The 17,785-nt window shown below is 34.0% G+C and overlaps 3 protein-coding genes across 3 annotated transcripts; 1 reads left to right on the top strand and 2 right to left on the bottom strand.

Moving 5' to 3' along the window:
• On the top strand, positions 1–2,628 carry LOC116125874 (isoflavone reductase homolog). Its single transcript, XM_031411592.1, has 4 exons — positions 1–507; positions 1,753–1,993; positions 2,093–2,296; positions 2,390–2,628. Exons 1-4 carry the CDS (start codon positions 178–180, stop codon positions 2,551–2,553), a joined length of 939 nt encoding a protein of 312 aa, XP_031267452.1. The 5' UTR covers positions 1–177; the 3' UTR covers positions 2,554–2,628.
• A 2,018-nt stretch (positions 2,629–4,646) lies between these two features.
• LOC116126071 (DNA (cytosine-5)-methyltransferase CMT2-like) lies at positions 4,647–13,839 on the bottom strand. Its single transcript, XM_031411784.1, has 22 exons — positions 13,459–13,839; positions 12,941–13,066; positions 10,770–10,804; positions 10,572–10,674; positions 10,013–10,117; positions 9,808–9,927; positions 9,623–9,716; positions 8,912–9,117; positions 8,733–8,798; positions 8,378–8,626; positions 8,174–8,232; positions 8,040–8,106; positions 7,613–7,942; positions 7,279–7,347; positions 7,125–7,211; positions 6,945–7,032; positions 6,439–6,557; positions 6,253–6,357; positions 5,657–5,700; positions 5,512–5,581; positions 5,299–5,402; positions 4,647–4,925 (listed from the first exon to the last, which is right to left on the bottom strand). Exons 1-22 carry the CDS (start codon positions 13,762–13,764, stop codon positions 4,751–4,753), a joined length of 2,727 nt encoding a protein of 908 aa, XP_031267644.1. The 5' UTR covers positions 13,765–13,839; the 3' UTR covers positions 4,647–4,750.
• A 617-nt stretch (positions 13,840–14,456) lies between these two features.
• LOC116125823 lies at positions 14,457–17,624 on the bottom strand. The gene is made up of 4 exons (XM_031411530.1): positions 17,375–17,624; positions 17,201–17,304; positions 17,013–17,097; positions 14,457–14,790 (listed from the first exon to the last, which is right to left on the bottom strand). Exons 1-4 carry the CDS (start codon positions 17,588–17,590, stop codon positions 14,701–14,703), a joined length of 495 nt encoding a protein of 164 aa, XP_031267390.1. The 5' UTR covers positions 17,591–17,624; the 3' UTR covers positions 14,457–14,700.
• Positions 17,625–17,785: the final 161 nt, after the last annotated feature.

Genomic DNA, 17,785 nt, shown 5'->3' with positions numbered 1-17,785 from the left:
AGAACTCCAAAGACATTTTTACACCTAACCATATTCAATATATAATTTTAAACTTTATATATTTCCTTCCTGGCCAACGTTTTATAATATATAAAACAAAACAAATCCACCATCAATTCTCTATATAACTCTCTGCTCCTCTGCAACTTCATCGATCGAACCAAACATAAAAAAAGAATGGGGAAGAGCAAGGTTCTTGTTGTTGGGGGCACGGGTTATATTGGGAGGAGACTTGTGAGGGCAAGTTTAGCGCAGGGACATATAACTTATGTTCTTCAAAGGCCGGAGATTGGCCTCGACATCGATAAGCTTCAAATGCTTTTGTCATTTAAGAAGCAAGGGGCTCGCCTCATTGAGGGCTCGTTTTCGGATTTCGGTAGCCTTGTTGAAGCTGTGAAACAAGTTGACGTGGTGATTTCCGCCATGTCTGGGGTGCATTTTCGGAGCCACAACATTATGTTGCAGCTGAAGCTTGTTGAGGCTATCAAAGAAGCTGGAAACGTTAAGGTATATTAGCTTTATTTTGTGGTTTAATTAATATATTTAAGCTGAAATGGTAGATATAATATATGGTTTGAGAATAAGAACTTCTGTTTAATTTTCAATTTTTCATGCATGTCTCTTTTATGTTTCAGAAGTACTATAGAATCCAACCTATATTATAGCTACTTATTTAAACAAGATTAAAGTTATTACATTTGACACTACCGAAAGCATTTTTAAATACCACTTTTAGTTACATTTGTCATGCATTAGGTGATGCTAATTGCATTATCATTAGTTTTTTTATTAGTTTTAACCTATTATTAATACTATCTATGTCAGTGTCGGTGTTTACCAAATATCTAAAAGATTAATATATTAGAGCGTCCCCAAATGACTCTTTATATGATCGAAACTCTTTATTATAAAGAATCTATTCATAAAACAAAAAGTCTAACAGACTCTTTATCTTTAAAATATAAATTAGAGAGTGAGTTTGACTCTTCATATTTAGAGAGTCAAATTTCACTCTCTATCTTAATTTTAATTAATAAACTACAAGTTCCTATGCATTTTATTTATTAATTCTCTTTCTCATTAAGTCTCTTTCTTAAAAATAAAAAACATCTTCATTAAATTTAAAGAGTTTATTGGATTTGAATAAAAATTATGTTCTTTATATTTAAAAATGAATAAATATGTTCTTTATTTTTATGAAAAATGCTCTTCAAAATAAAGAGTACCATTGGAGATGCTCTTAGAGCATCTTCAATTGTGCTATTTATTTTAAAGAATATCTTTCATAAAAATAAAGAGTATCTTCATTAATTTTTAAATATAAAGAACACAATTTTTATCCAAATCTAATAAACTCTTTAAATTTTAGGAGAGAGAATATATTTTTTCAAGAAAGAAATTTAATAAAAAGGATAAATCATAAACAAAATGCATAGAAACTTGCAATTTATTATTTAATAATAGGATAGAGAGTAAAATATGGAGAGTCAAACTTACTCTTTAATTTATATTTAAACAATAAAGAGTCTGTTAGACTCTTGTTTCTATAGATAAAGTCTTTATAATAAAGAGTTTATGTCATATAAAGAGTCATTTAGAGATGCTATTAGATAATATTGTTTACATGATTTTACAAGGTTATGATCCAACCTATATCTATCTAATGTGAGACGTAAAATACAATTTATAGGCATATGAACAAAAATCTGAAGAGAGCTTAAACCTTTTTTTTTTTTTTTTGGTTTGGTGCAGCGTTTCTTGCCTTCAGAATTTGGAATGGATCCGGCACGAATGGGAAATGCAATTGAACCAGGAAGAGTAACATTTGATGAGAAAATGGTAGTGAGAAAGGCAATAGAGGAAGCTAAAATCCCATTCACTTATGTTTCTGCTAATTGTTTTGCTGGTTACTTCGCCGGAAACCTTTCTCAACTTGGCACGCTCGTCCCCCCGAAAGAAAAGGTTTTAATATATGGGGATGGCAATAGCAAAGGTACAATTATAAGTTAATTTGTCACCTTTAATTTATTTCAATGTTCCAGTAGAGACCTATTTACGTATCTTTTCATGCACAGTTTTTTTTTGCATGCAGTTATATTCATGGACGAAGATGATATAGCAACATATGCGATTAAGACAATAGACGATCCTCGTACGTTAAATAAAACAGTGTACTTGAGGCCACCAGAGAACATTCTTTCCCAAAGACAATTAGTGGAGATTTGGGAAAAGCTGAGCGGGAAGAAACTAGAGAAAGTTCATATTTCTAAAGAAGACTTCCTGGCCTCCATGAAAGGTATGAATTAAGCAGAAAACGATGACCTAATTAATGGTTTTTTACTTTAATAAAAAAAGTAATTAATTTAATAATTTCTGTGTTTGAATGCAGATACGGACTATGCAGGACAAGTGGCAATAGGACATTTCTATCATATATTCTATGAAGGTTGTTTAACAAACTTCGAAATTGGTGAAGGCCAAGAAGAAGCTTCAAGGCTTTATCCTGAGGTGAAATACACCAGGATGGATGACTACTTGAAGCAATTTTTATGAAGATCTTATATTTCTGCAGTCAGCAGTTCATACAGTAAGTAATATTATAAGTAATAAAATTAAGTTTTCAAATTTTATTGATCTCTTGGATTGTAAAATTTTGCCCTCTATCATCTCCATGGAACCTTCCTGCTTTAGTCATTTCTTTTTTGCTTGTTTTCCAGTATGATTATGTTCCAGGCTACTACACGAATGCCACAATGTATTGTACTGTATAAATTATGGAATACATGCAAGTGATTGGTGATTCGGATAATATTACTGTGGTACTAAATAACACGTTGTATTAATTTATGAGTAAACAACTTTTTCTCACCCAAATAATGGTCTAACGACATTTTCTCACCCAAAATATTTTAAAATATAATTTTACTATCCAAACGTTATATTTTATTAATAATTTTCGTTAAATACAGTAATATTTATTGTGAAGACGAAAATGCCCTTTAATATTTTACTTAACTAAATTACCAATTTGTCCCTAATGCTTTTAAATCAATGAGTAGCTGTTGAGATTTCAAAGCCGTCGTTGCCGACATCTCTTATCGGCTTTCTACCGAGTTTCTTCACCTTTTCAGCTGACCTCACCTCCCTCCACCTACCACTTCCATTCCAACCGATTTGCCCCTTTTTTCACTTGCTCTTGAGTTTTTCCCCCTCCCTCACAGCTACAGGAAAAATCTAGATCTAGTCTGATTCAAGCGTTGTTGGACATCACTGCCACTACCACTAGCTTCCCTAACTCATCCCTAAAAAAACTCATCCATCCCCGGCCTCGTTTGCCTCTATTTTGGCCAATCTGAGCCCTTTCTCCACAGTTTTCCCCCTCGTGACTACTAGAAAAATCCAGATCTAGTCGGATTCTAATGTCACCACTAGCTTCCCCCACTCATCCCGACAAAACCCATCTATTCCCCAACCTCATCCGCCTCCATTTTTATCGACTCTAAGCCTTTTCTCCGCGATTTTTCCCTCCCTCACGGCTGTTGAAAAAATTCAAATCTAGTCGGATTCTGACGTCATTAGACATAACCGCCACCACCACTAGCTTCCCCCACTCATCCCCGACAAAACCCATCCATTCCCCAACCTTGTCCGCCTCCATTTTGGCCGGATCTAAGCCACCTCCCCATCACCACCTCTTGTATCTCCTTTTTTCTATCTAAGGTAAACTTGGGTGGGACACATGTCAACGCCCTAGCCCTATAACTACCCAGACTTCAATTTTAAATTTTGATTTTTGATGTAAAATGTTGATTGACCATCCTATCCTTACTTATAAGGGACTTTTGACCATTTTACCTTTCTTCATAACAAAATTTACTAAAAAATAATGAAATTGTATTTTGAAACGTTTTGATTCAGAAAGTGTCATTAGACCAATTTGGGTGGATAAAAGTCGCTTATCTCAAAAAAAGATTCTTTAACTCGTTACAACATAAAATCAACAATTGGTATGCAAAACTGCATTTAAAAAAAAAAAAAAAATCCAATTCATAATACGTTTTGTAGTGATATCAATAACGGGTAGCTGATTTGTATAAACGCTTGCTATTTTTCTTAAACTGGCATCAGATTTGATGAGATGTTTCTTTATAGAATGAGGGCTTAACTGTAAATCCAATTAAAGGAAAATGATGAACATGAAATTAAATGACTATATAAGCCTAAGTAAGTATTGAATAAGGGATATCAGTTATGAGTTATCATCAAAATATATTAATCTTTGCATTGTAGGTTCCTCTAATATCTCAATAATTAACCCAAAAAATAAAACTTAAGGAAATTAATTACATCCAACAATGATATTTTAAAACATTTCAACTAAATGCGTTAATTTTTTTTGTCATTATTTTAATAAAAGAAAAAAAACATATAAATTCTGCATTAAATAGTCTCTAAACAATTTGCTTCATTCCCTATGTTTGCCATAGGTTGCAATAAAATTAAAAGGATCCGATCCGCAATGCATACCATGTCAAATCATTTTTTTTTTTTTCTGGAACCCAAACCAAATCGACGATGAAAAAGGAATCCTTTAAAAAAATAAATTGAAAATCTCCCTTAAAAAATTACAACATAAAGAAAAGTCGTTCTAAGCTCTACCCTCCATAACCGTTTCCACTCTGATCTAGAGACTAGTTTTATGCATTGCAAAAAATAACAAGATTTGTTCAAGGGATGAAAAAATTGAATGCTAATCAGTCTTCTGAAATAGAGACTTGCCTAGTTCAAGATTAGTTGAATGGGAAAACTTGGGGGGCAGGGTCATCAAAGGATCATCACCACTCAGTTTTTGAACCGCTTGTCCGAGCGCATATCCTAAGGCTTGAGACACAGAAACAGAAACTGCATTTCCAATCTGAGCATATCTGCACAAATTAACAAACATATAAACAAGAATATACAATGCATGGTTAATGAAATTAAGAAAATTTCAGTCTCTAGGGTGACTATGGTCCCCGAAGGTCCTGATTTAATTTCATATATAGTTCCTTTTTAACTAGTTCACTTTTATGCAGGCTATTAAAAGGCTACACTGTGACCAATCATAGAAATGTGGCTATACAAGTCTTCACTTGGTGTTATGCATCACAGGGAGTTTGTTCTAAAGAGCCATTTGATGTTTGTTTCCCTTGAGTTAACAAAAACTGCTCTAAATAAATAAATGAAAATAAAGCCCACAGACATGAAATTATTTAAAGGGGGAGTAGCGTGGAATCATGCTTTCAAACAAAATTATACCTCTCTTTGACCGTTCCACAGAATCTATAATAATCAGGAAACCCTTGCAACCTAGCACATTCCCGTACAGTGAGAACTCGATCTTGCTCTGGATGTAGCATTGGCTACAAAAATTTAATCACTCAAATCATATCCCAGACATGTGAGCCTGTTACTAAAACAAAAGAGCAATAAAAAAAACAAAACAAAAAAAACACTAGAGCAAGAGTAGACCATGCTGTGAAGATTTGGGAAAGTCACTAAAGTTGGAACGTTCTCATCCCACCATAACCTAGCGAATGGTCTGCAAACATAGTATTAAAAAATTAGGAGGGAAATGACAGAATTATCAAAAGGGCTGCACAAGGAAATATCTAACCTTTTGGACTTTCCTTGTTCAAAAGAGAAGACATAATCAGGTACCTATGAGCACATAAACCAGATTACATAGTTATTAGAAATTTCACTTTATCTGAACGCTATTCCATTCTGGCAGAAAGCAAGAATATGAATTTGCAAATTTTATAATGGCCACACTGCAACCCCATTTGATTATATGTTCAATTTCAGATCATTTTGCTTCACATCTTCCTTATCCACATCTTTTACTATGCTCTAGGTTTGTCCAAATTCAATTGTTTTCTAAAATCATCAAACATTTTCCACCATATTCTTGAGCCTATTATGACCTTCCAAGATAAGTTGACAGTGAAGTTCACTCTTGCTTCTTTTGATCTTTTTGTCATATGACTGGTCTATACATATTTTTATTATTTATCTATTAGTTGCTGTTTTAGTTGAATAAAACTAAAATGATAAGATCATTTCAATTTATGAAATGACTCTTTTAGTAGAAGCCCCTAAAATCTCCTGATAAACATAGTTTTAACAACAAATAGCTTAGAAAATAAATAATAATAATATTAATCATAATGTTAATACTCTTCTAGTAGAGAATGGTGACAAACTTCTCACCATTGGTTTTCCAGACGGTAACAACATTTGTTCTTTTGTTGGATCTCGCCTAGCCACATTGTCAGCTCCAACAACTACACCAGGGAGGTCCCTGAAATTTGCTCCCTGTAAAATTGGTAAAATAAAAGTATCAGCAGATGTCAAAAGCACAATATATCAGTAAAAAAACATTTGAATTTATCTAACCTTCCTTTTTGGGATTTGGCAAACCCTGATATAATCATCTTCAGACAACTGGTAAGGTCGATGATCATACAATATGCATTTTTTACTTTTAGAATCATTGAGTCCAAAACCGATCATCTCTAAAGAACCAAGAACAGGAGGTAAAAGTAAGGAAAAGGAAAAACACATGGTCAAAAAATTAGTTCCATTATAATCTCCCCTCCTCTCTTGTTATACATGTGCAAACACATTACAAATGTCAAGATCAAGTTAAGGTTTTAAATTAGAGAGAAAAGAACGATATGCAAAAAGGTAAAGACTTCCACAAACATATAATAGCCTCATATATTATCAATAGTAAATAACCATATTAAAATACCCTTACATCATACTAATGGCAAGAAACCTTATTATAGACCATTCAAAAATCTAAAAGCAGAGTTCTACTGCAGAACCAAGCGAACTGCAATTATGAATGAAAGAGCAAATATTATATTCATTATTTTAAATTGATTAAATACTATTACCAGATTTTCTTGACCTTATAAATCTTTGAAACTCTGTTTCCGGAGGCTTTTCATACAACATTTCCTCCCGAGCTTCATGGCTTTGGACCTATCATGTAGAATATCAATAAAATGAAGATCTGAAATACTGTTAAATTGTATTAAAGCTGTAGATCATCAAAAGAAATGCAAGAAGCTTACGGCTGGAAGATCAGAAATGGCATCTTGAAGAACAATGGGTTTTTCAAGTTCACGAGGTTGTTCTTCATCATAAGCAACAGTATTACGCTGTAACAAGAGATCAAATTAACTCTTTGGGTAGACATCCAAGGTTTAACTAAAAGAAAATCAATACCTCAAACTCAGGTGGAGGCCAATATCTGACGATGACATCATGTGTAGGAAGTGGAAATTGGGGTAGTTTCTATCGAAAAAATAAGAACAAAAGAGTTAAAAGCTTGTTGGACGATCATGCAAATTGAAGTCACCGGTTCAGCCTAACAAAGCATTTTATATGAGTGTTAAATAATTTGAATGGCACTTGAATTGATCTTTTTTACTGAAGATAGAGGATCACTTTAATACTAATAGAACATTACTTATTGGTTTGTGTCCAAGGTTGGGTACACAAAAAGTCAAACAACCAGAGAAATCTCATCAGTCAGTTTGGTCCAAAAAATTAAAATCACCTCAGTAGGATGTGCTCCCCACAAGAAAACACGCAATCGGAATTGGGGGAGACCATAACAACCAGCTGCAATGATACCAAGCCTTGCTTGGTATTTCAAATGTACCAATCGACTTAAAGCATATCTTCCTAGAGAAGCCTTATCAAATCTCAGAATGTCAACCACATTCTCCATTAACACAAATTTAGGTTTTAAGAATTCCACTATGTCCATGAAGACTACTATCTGACGATTTCTTTCATCATCCAAAGGGGAATCAACATTTCTGAATCGATTATAGCCACTAATTCCTTGGCATGGAGGGCCTCCACAAATAACATCAACATCACCCTGGAGAGTATTGTCATTAGGATGTGGAAGTCTGACACAAATAATAAGCTTACAGTACTAATCATCTAGCTCTAAATTTTGGTGAAAGAGAACTTACAGGAATTGGCAAGATCTTAGACTTGAAACCCTTTATTACAAAATCCTGTACCCTTTCTTGGCAATTACTGAGGAAATATCATATGAATAATTAACAACCAAATCGAAAAGTATTAATAATCAATTTAAGAATACCTTAATCCTTCAACTGGTTCCCATGAATCTTCACTTGTACCATACCCCTTCCAATGCACCTAACGAAATAGCTATGAGTAGAAAATCATCTTCACCAAACTACAATGTCAAACAAAAGTCACAAATGTGTATTAAACAGTACCACGGGCAACTATGAACGGAAAGCAAAACACGATCCCAACAAAATAGTACTTTGTTCAGTACCTTAAATTTTAGTCCACGCTTGCCTGTCTTGTCAGGATCACCATAACAAATATCAACAACACTAGCAACTTCGAATTCACCAGTGGGGATATCAGCACCACTGGAAGAACTTACATTGTTGGTTGCTGACCTTGAGACCTCTGAACGTGATGGACGTGTATTTTCTTTGTTATTTATTGCATACCGTTTGCATAGCTTTTGCCATTCCTTCAATAGTTCAAGAAAATCCTCAGCAGCTTCATTCCTAACCTGCACATTAAAAAAAAAAAAAAAAAAAAAAAAAAAAAAAGAAAGATATATCATAGTACTTTAAGGTCTTGTGGATACTGTGATGGAACAAAGTTTGTAGTCTCACTTGTGTCTCTGGATGATTCAACTTCAAGCTTTTGCACGCAGACTTGTCAATATCAATAGCCCATCTCTGCATAAAGGAAAAAAAAATGACATTTAAAGCTATGCTTATATTTTATGACGTAAATGGTGTATTGAATTATGATTTCAGTAAAAAAAGAAAATTCATATTAATGAAAGTACCGTCACAAGATCAATGCAAGAAAGTTTGGCTCCCATGCATAATCCAGTTGACATTCCTCCACAGCCAGAATAAAGATCTAATAGCACCAACTTCTCTTTGAAAGTTTCACAACTGGGAATAATTTCCAAGGAAGTCACAGTGGCTGCTGTAGGAACAGTCTCAGTGCAAGGGGCTAATGCTAAAACAGGAACCTTGGAAGAATTGTCTGAAGCAACATATTAAATTAGATATAGTTGTGCAAAAATTTAGTGGTACATCAATCAATGAAATTTAAACAAGAAAAGGAAGTATCATTCTGTTAAACAAAATTAATATCAATTGATCAGATTACTGAGGAACTTATCAGATTTACTGGATCATAGGAATAATAGAAATAAATTATAAGGACAAGATAATATTTTGCTAAGCAATTTGACTACAATGAAAAATTTACTGCGAAATGTTATCATCCTTTTAATGATCAAACTGATAATTAAAATAGCTATAACTTTCTCTGTTAATAACGTCATAAAGGGGTCTCACTGTGATACCTGCCCAATAATGTAATTAGATGGTACCAATAGTTGAATTTATTAGAATTGGTACCATGCACTACTAATCCAATGATTCATATAGGCTAGACAACTAGACCCATATTATATCATTTCTTAACGTAAAATTGTTGGTGATCATGGTTTGATTAAATTACTTCAATAAGCCCCACCACTTACCAATTTGATAACTTCGAAATGTTGAATACTCCACACAGTACTCCATGTCAAAGTAGAAGCCAGAAGATGAAGCAGAGTTTGATTTCAAACCAAACTGTGAGAAGTCAAAAATACAAACAAATCAAATATTGATCTACAATAGACAGAATTCTGGTTAGGAAAGTTAAATCCCGATTGGAACTTACCTTCGGTGGTTTTTGTGTGACATTAACTTTTGAAATAATGCAATCTACCGGATTATCATTCATTACAGTGGAATAGAATAAGCGTTTTCCATCGTGAAAGGCAGCAACGCCTTGCATAACCTGAAAAACAAACATAAATGAGAAGCACCAAATAATGGGAGATATATATGACATAACCTAGTAAAAACCCATTATAGTAACGCACCGTATCTTCAGCTCTATAGAACCATTGGACTCGAAAGTATTCTTCTCCGTCTGTTGTTTTGAAAAACTCTAAGATTCTGCCAACATGTTTTTGAGCTCCTTCACCCTGTAAAAATTGCTTACCATGTAAATATACCTTGATTCTATAGCCAAATTATTGGCTTTTTGGTGTCAAACATAGTATACCAAAAGTCCAATCTTTGAAAACCCTACTATTATATGATCTCATTCCAACTCGGCCCAAAAGATTTCGAAGAAACAAAAATTGTAATTTATGAGTCATATTTAATTATATGATCTCATTCATTTTGATAACTTTGATACTCGAATTACTAATGACATGCTCAAATTACTGCATATCTTTTTTCTCATTACAAATAGAAAGATCTAGCCAAATCACATGTGATACTATTTTATTGAGCCCAACATTACAAAGTAACATAGCTCCATATTAACATGTGGGAAAAAGAAAAAGTAAGAATGCATCAAAATGAAATGTGGAAATTGCACTAGTTGGACCATTATCTTTTTGTAATTCAAAAAATATAAAGAATATTTACCTTTATATATGCACAATCTCCAAGACAAAAAATGCAATCACCAATATGAGCTTCAGCATAATGACATTCCACATTTGATATTATCTTGTCTTCATCATCATCACTACAAAATGTATGCTCAAAGTTGAAACCCAAATAAACTCTAAATAACAGGAGACAGTAAGAAACAGAAAAAGAGACAGGCTTGCAAATTATTACTTTGATGTGCAGTCTTTTCCCTTCGATCTCTGACTCTGCAAACTCCAAAACATCCCCAACAAATGTCAAATTGTGTATTGAGCAAAACATGAAACTTTCTTTCTTCGTTCCTCTTTTTCATTATGATACATACTTCCAACCATGTTGCATGAAAAAACACGTAAACCAACAAATATTCTTAATATAATCTTCTCTTCAAGTTTTCGAACTTTGAACCCCACTTTTCTGAAAATTACCACTTCCCTCTCCCCAAAAAAATAAAAAATAAAAATAACCCTAGCAGTTGACTATTTTACCACCATATGTCCCTACAAGTAAACTTCTAGAAAATTTGGGGGAAAAATACCCATAAATCATGATTTTCCGTAAAACAAAAAATCAGAAAAGTAATTAAATTTCTGAACGTTTGAAATAAAATCCTAAATTTAAATTAAAACCACAAGCTCACAAGTTTGACTCATTTTTTTTTAATAACTTGTTCCAGATTTTTTTTTTTTTTTTTTTTTTTTTTTTTTGGAATGTCATGCGATTAAGGTAATGTCTCTGAACTTTTAGTTTTTATTTTAAAAAATAAAAATTCAGAATTTTTGGATTTCTTTAATTTCTAGTTGTTATAATGAGGGAATTTTATTTTATTTTATTTTTTTTGTTATTGATCAAAATGATCTACCATTAGCTTTAACCCCAAAAGCTAACAGTAGGGGAAGTAAATGGTAATTTTCAAAAAATGTGAAGTCCAAGTGTTGGTTTAGTAAACTTGAGGATATGTAAGTAGCTTTTGCCAATGTTTTAAAACTTGGCCTAGCCCGGCCGGCTCAACCGGGATCCAAGGCCTTCACCTGGGCAGTGCTACCAATTTCCCTAATTATCAAAAACCTTAGAAATTGGGATGATAATCGGCGAATAACTGAAGGCTCAGATGTTGGGGGTTTTGAAGAGGAAAGGCCGGTGAGTGCAATGGTGGCAACAAAGGTGATTGCCGCCAACCAATCGACCGACAATTTGTATTTAGGGTGTATTTGCTAAATTTCAAACATGTAGGGACTTACTTGTCATTTTTAGGGGTCTATTTGCTGAATTTTAAACTTTTGGACACCTGGTTTGACCGACCAGTCAACCTAGTACCCGACAACTTTGTCGGGTTTTCACCCCGGGTTGGTTATGAAAACAATGGCTTTTGCTCTATTCAATAATAAAGGGCAGAAACTATGAGATCACAACATTATGATCCAATGCATAGGCTAAGAGAAGACAAGAAATCCTTTCAAGAAAGAATTAAGAATCAAAATAAAATAAACCATGATTGAAACAGAAGACTGCAAGAAAATCTATAACAGGTAATCCCCATAACTCATGAAGAAAAAGACTCTAAATATAAGGGAGAGCATCCCACCAATAAATATCTGAACAAGATAATCCCAAGTTCACCAGAGTCAACCACTGCATTGCCTTCCCTGTAAATATGGGGAATCACAAGTCAATGCCAAAAGGGAATCACACTCTAGTCGAAGCTTAGTCATTTGATGGAGATCCTCCCAAACTTTAGAAACAAATATGTCCAACATATACATGGAACAATGATTTTTTCCTCTCTTGTATCCTCAGTTGACAAACAGCATTGAATCTCAAAAAGAAATGACAAAAACAAACTGAACTTGTCATTGAGACGCAAAAATCTTCCAACTCTGTTTAACCAAAATGCTGTTAACTTAGGTTGTAATTTCTCTTAATTTTCTCAAGTTGATTTTTTTGTAGTCCTTGACTATGGTGATAGGTGTATATAAAAATATTTTAATTTTCCCATTCCACAATGATTTGATATTATAATTTCCTCCAAATTAACCATTTTCTTAAATTTAATGTAGCTCTAGTTTTAGCACACACAATATTTTATTTTATGAGCAATATAAATCATACGTTGATGGATTAGTTTGTTTATCTGCATATAAAAATCACGGGATTGTTAATAATATAGATGCTCCTATCCCATCATTTTTTTATAGATATTCGTAATTATATACAGAAAAGCTTAAGTTGATTGGCAAGAGACTAATAGTTGTTGCTATTTTTCCTACTCAATAAAAGGAAACATCCTGCATTAGTACAAAAACATACACTGTATTTTACTTGAGTCAACCGAAGTCAAATAAAATGAGTAGCTGTTTTATTACCTTCAAGTCATAACGCCAACCCCATCTTTCTTGAGCTTCATCAGCAGTTATTGGATCTCCGATCAAGTAAGAATCATTCTTCTGCTTCTGTTTCTTCTTAACAGAAGTGGAGGGCTCACTCTTCTTCTAGATTAATGACAGTTATCAGGTAACTAAATCTTTTTTTCCTTTAATATTCAACAACAGACTAACAAATATTGGTTTATTTGTAACCCAAACAGTGCACAAACTAACCTATTTTAAGACAAAAACTAGGAATGCTTCCTAACTTTTCCTAGCAAAAATTTAATGCCATAAAGCATAGCATTGTTAGCCTATAATTATGATAGATAATTAGCGACTCTGTAGACTATAATTAATGAAATACAGTACTTTTCTCTTCAATTTTGTTTCCTTTTTACATATTTTCAAGATTCACAGCCACAAAAATCAGGTAAAATTACTACATTTACTCAAAAACATCAAAACCAGCAAAAATAAACCTAAACAAAAGAAAATTAAAAGAAACGGCGGCGTACCTTGACGGAAGCATTATTCAATTGGCCATTGTCAGCAGATCTCAACGGCCTTTTAGGACTTTTATCATTAAAAAATTTTAAATCAGTACCACATTGTTTATTTTTCTCGTTCAAAACGACTCCCGCACTTACGAATCGCGGTGACCGTCGCATAAAATTATCAGAACTCGGAGTAGGAATGAATCGCGGAGATTTTCTCACAATCTTGCTTTCACTACACGCTTGAGGCGGCATTGGCTCTTGCTCCTCAACCACCGCAAGAGATAAATGTTTCGAGTCTGAATTTGATCTTATTTCCGAATGCATGACGACTGCGTCGATGATTCCGAAGATTTTTTGTGGTTTTATTGAAGAAGAAAGAATGGGATTTTGAAATTCTAATCTGCGACTGACCGTGCGGTGAAAAGTGAATGGCACTTAATAAAAAAGGGGGAAGCTAGGTTGAGCCAGCGAGGAACAGTTGGATAGCAGTGAATAAATGACGTGGCATAATTAATTGAATGCGCGTAATGGAGATTTCAAAATTGATAGTTTAATGATTCAAAGTTGTCTTTTCAATGAAATTTGAAATTTCCTATCTTGGTAGAAAAACAAAAAAAATGAATTTGAAATTTATGTTAGTCCATTTTAGTCTTTCCACGTAGTTGTAAGCCTTACATAAAAGGAATCTATCACATCATTTTAAGCAGTACCTCTAACATTATTAATTTATGATTAAGAATTTGTATCCATTGACTTGAGTTAAAAAGTCAAATTTTTAAAATTTTAAGTTACTATAGTTATGAACAACTATAATTATCTTACAAGTTAATGTAAAACAACGCAACTCCTTCAGATTACCATTGTCAATGACTTAAATCACATTTCCACTTCAATCAAGCTCAACAAGTACATCAAACTTACATCCTCTCCTTATCTTTATTTTATCCGATCTCTATAAAACAACACCAAACAAAGTTTATTGTCTTTAAACGACATAGTATTCCTAGAAGAGATCATACTGAAAAAAAAAATCCATTAAAAATAACTCATGACATTGGTAGTATCAAACGTTACTTGTCCAAAACAGTCTCACAATTGAATGAAGATTTGCTTTGTTCAACAACGCCATCTAAAATGCGATCTTTCGACTACAAAATTAGTCATGTTCCAAGAACAGGTCTTGACCGTAAAAAGTTGGAGCACATTGGAGAAAAAATGAGGCAAACACATCTGAAGAACATATGGTTGAGTCGCAGAGACTTAAGCACAAAAACCCAGTTTCTTCATCACCTTCGCAAAACCTGCAGGGACTAATGACGGTTGTCTGAGTCTCCTTTTTGATTTTTTTGACTGCATTACACACAAAATTTCATAAATTAGGTTCTGTACTCTCCCCTAAAAGCATGATCATATTACAGCAGAGTATTGAATTCCACATTTATGTATCAAATCAAAGAACTAGGTGTAAAAGTGCAGCATATTAAAGCATACAAAATTTTTGTACCACTTTGAAGCAACATAATCCTGATTGCTTCTCCAAACCAACAAACAATAAGGTATAAATAGACAATTAACAGCACAACTGAAAAGGATCCCCTATTTCCTGTTACCAGGATAGACTGATATCTTACAAAAATTCTTCAAAACATCAAGCTGATGACTTTAAAAGCAGATAGATATTCAAAGGGAAATCTCCCTGTACAACCATGTAGCCAAGACATCAATATCTAACTCTGATATTACAATTTTGCAGTTCCAAAAGTAAAGAAAGTAGTTGTAATGGTTTTTTGGCATAAACTTTAAAAAACACTACTACTTTTTGTGACTTTATCCCATATGGCAAGGTCAAGGCTCTAAAGCTCATCAAAATCTTTAGACATACAAATAGCAGTAACTAATATTGAAGAATGCAATCAGTAAAACATTGGGCAAAATACATGTAACATGAAATGCTTTGGCATAACTTATAGAATGCAAATTAAAAAATTCCTAAAGTGACAAAGCAATCTGAGTACAACAATGAAACATAGAGCATTGAACTCTTACTCCCAAGAAATTTTCATCTTAGCTTGAATAAGTAAGAGAAATGTTAGACATCCCTACTTTCAAGTTTTTGCTTGGACTTTGGCTCATGGTACACAAAACATAGTAGGTATCACAGAACTAATTCATCCTATAATGAAACTTTCCCTTGTGTTATGTGTCAGAAAAATCATATCACTTGCTCCTCCATTGCATAGTGGCATCTTTTTAGTGGGCTTAACTTCTCAGTGAAGCCAAAGTTTAGAAGGTAAATTCGGGAGCTCGTTCTTCTATACTCATGAAGAATGTCAAAACTTTTCGTAAGGCAAACAGGCAAAGACTCTCGGGAAAGGTGCAGATTTAGCTCTTTTGGTGGTTATTTAGGGTGAAAGGTATGGTTGAATCTTTGAAGAGAATAATGGAGAAGTCAGCGTCTTGTAGGACAATATCAGATTTATTTTTTATGCTATTTGGGCTCTCTTGTAAAGATTTTAAGGATATCTCATTTTTCATAACTGGGTACGTATTTTAAGCTGGTGTGTGATTGCTTCTTACTTGTTTTCTATGCTGTAATTATTTACTTCTTTCTCTTTTATGTTCAAATTACACAGATTACTCAGGGATTTTGATTTTTCTTGGTTACGATCTTGACACTCTTGCTGTACCTTTGGAACCCTTTAGTACTTGCACGGGTCCTATCCTAAATAGCTTCAACATTTACATTGCTATGATTGGTGGAGAATGTAGAAACCTTTATTTGGGAGGCCATGATGTAGAAAGAAATAATTGGAGGTTGAGGGGTGAAGATATAACTAGACAATGTTGTATGAAAATTTTTGTATAAGTACCCATTTCTTTTTCAAGCCATTGCCCCCTTAGCCAAGATGCGGCTCCATAACTGGTGGTTTTCACTGACACCAAACAGGATTATATATTCTGGGCTTCATAAAGCTGAAATCAACACCCTGCCCAATTCAATACCAACCCTTCACCACTTTGATGGAGCTAGATGTATCCTGCAAATATAACTAGCATAATTACTGCGACAAAAGTGCAGTTAGAAATCATGGCTTCATGGTTCTCATGAACCTGACTGGCCCAACCTTGTAATTGTGAGTATTACAATATTCTACAGTTCAAACAATCCACCCAGAAGAGCTTCAATATTCTACAGTTCAAACAATCCACCCAGAAGAGCTTAGTCTTTCTTTCATATTCAAATGTGCTCAGAAATGTATATACACATACATTTGTACACTACAGCGAAAAGGTAGAAAGTGCCTAAACTTATTAATTCTGTAATTACTACAATAAAACAAAATGAAGGCATGAAACTGAAATGTACACGAACAGGAACAAATACATTCACATATGCTGCTAGCCAATAATGGAAAATGAACGAAAGGGTATGCCAAAGTCATCAAGAACCCAACTAATTTAGTCTAGGAAGTCTAAAACATCCAGTGTTTACTATTTGAGGAATCACAGAGCATATATCAAAACTAAAGAATAAAACAAATAAAAAAATAAAAAAAAGAAGAAAACTATACCTTCCCGTGTGCATTGTGATTTTTGCCCTCATGCCAGCAACGAATAGTCCCATCACTCAATGGCCTAAACCTGGACTTGTACGACCTAAGCAACCGAAATTAACACCATTTGATCCATCAAATTTTAAAAAGAGAATAGAATTTCAAATGAAATTGAATATTGAACAACTAAAACACTGTAAACCTACGAATAAAACTTCATTTTAACTTTCTTGACTTTGGATGTAACCGGAGTCATTGGCTTCCTCTTCTTTTTCCGCTCCCTCGATGACACGCGGCGCACTTGAACCAACTACAGATGAACCAAATAATTAGAGCAATCGAGATGAATAAAATCGGTAACAGTAATTTTAAGTACTTACAGAGAGAGGCAATTGCGAAGAGTACAAGGAAGGGAGAGGAGTAGAACGGATTGACAGTGAAGGAGAGTAATTGAAGCTCCATTTGGTTGAAGAGGGAAAAGAGACGGGACGGCGAATGAGTGAAGAAGAGTGGAGGAGGCGACGAGAGGAGGAGGAGGAGGAAGAGGAAAGAGTTTGTAGGGTTAAAGAGCGAAGCCTGGTGCAGAGCCTCTGCATAGTTGGTGTTAATGAGCATAAAATGTTCGTGATGCGAGATTAGTGTGGCATTGTTTCTAGGCTTTTGGTCAGTGTTTTAGTCTTCAGCCGGGTCATCCGGGTGGTAAAACGAGAGTACTGAACACCCGACCCGAGTAGACCACATCCCAATTGAAAATATAACAAGAAAAAAACCCATAATTCCTCATTCTTGTA

Source organism: Pistacia vera, unplaced genomic scaffold (genome assembly GCF_008641045.1).
Source record: "Pistacia vera cultivar Batoury unplaced genomic scaffold, PisVer_v2 Contig104, whole genome shotgun sequence".
Lineage (NCBI taxonomy): Eukaryota > Viridiplantae > Streptophyta > Magnoliopsida > Sapindales > Anacardiaceae > Pistacia > Pistacia vera.
The sequence above is the reverse complement of the archived record's forward strand: the minus strand, read 5'-3'. Positions and strand labels throughout refer to the sequence as shown.

Bases quoted from the DNA above. Each gene is read 5' to 3' on its own strand.
- LOC116125823 (XM_031411530.1), bottom strand. From the start codon at position 17,590: ATGCAGAGGCTCTGCACCAGGCTTCGCTCTTTAACCCTACAAACTCTT. The intron at 17,305-17,374 runs GTAAGTACTTAA...GTTCATCTGTAG, and splicing joins CTTCGCAATTGCCTCTCTCT to TTGGTTCAAGTGCGCCGCGT. The intron at 14,791-17,012 runs GTATAGTTTTCT...TGTGTAATGCAG, and splicing joins ATCACAATGCACACGGGAAG to TCAAAAAAATCAAAAAGGAG.
- LOC116126071 (XM_031411784.1), bottom strand. From the start codon at position 13,764: ATGCATTCGGAAATAAGATCAAATTCAGACTCGAAACATTTATCTCTT. The intron at 8,799-8,911 runs GTACTTTCATTA...TCCTTTATGCAG, and splicing joins CTTGCATTGATCTTGTGACG to AGATGGGCTATTGATATTGA. The intron at 5,403-5,511 runs GTCTACTCTTGC...AAATTTTTGTAG, and splicing joins TCCCAAATCTTCACAGCATG to CCAATGCTACATCCAGAGCA.
- LOC116125874 (XM_031411592.1), top strand. From the start codon at position 178: ATGGGGAAGAGCAAGGTTCTTGTTGTTGGGGGCACGGGTTATATTGGG. The intron at 508-1,752 runs GTATATTAGCTT...GGTTTGGTGCAG, and splicing joins AAGAAGCTGGAAACGTTAAG to CGTTTCTTGCCTTCAGAATT. The intron at 1,994-2,092 runs GTACAATTATAA...TTTTGCATGCAG, and splicing joins TGGGGATGGCAATAGCAAAG to TTATATTCATGGACGAAGAT.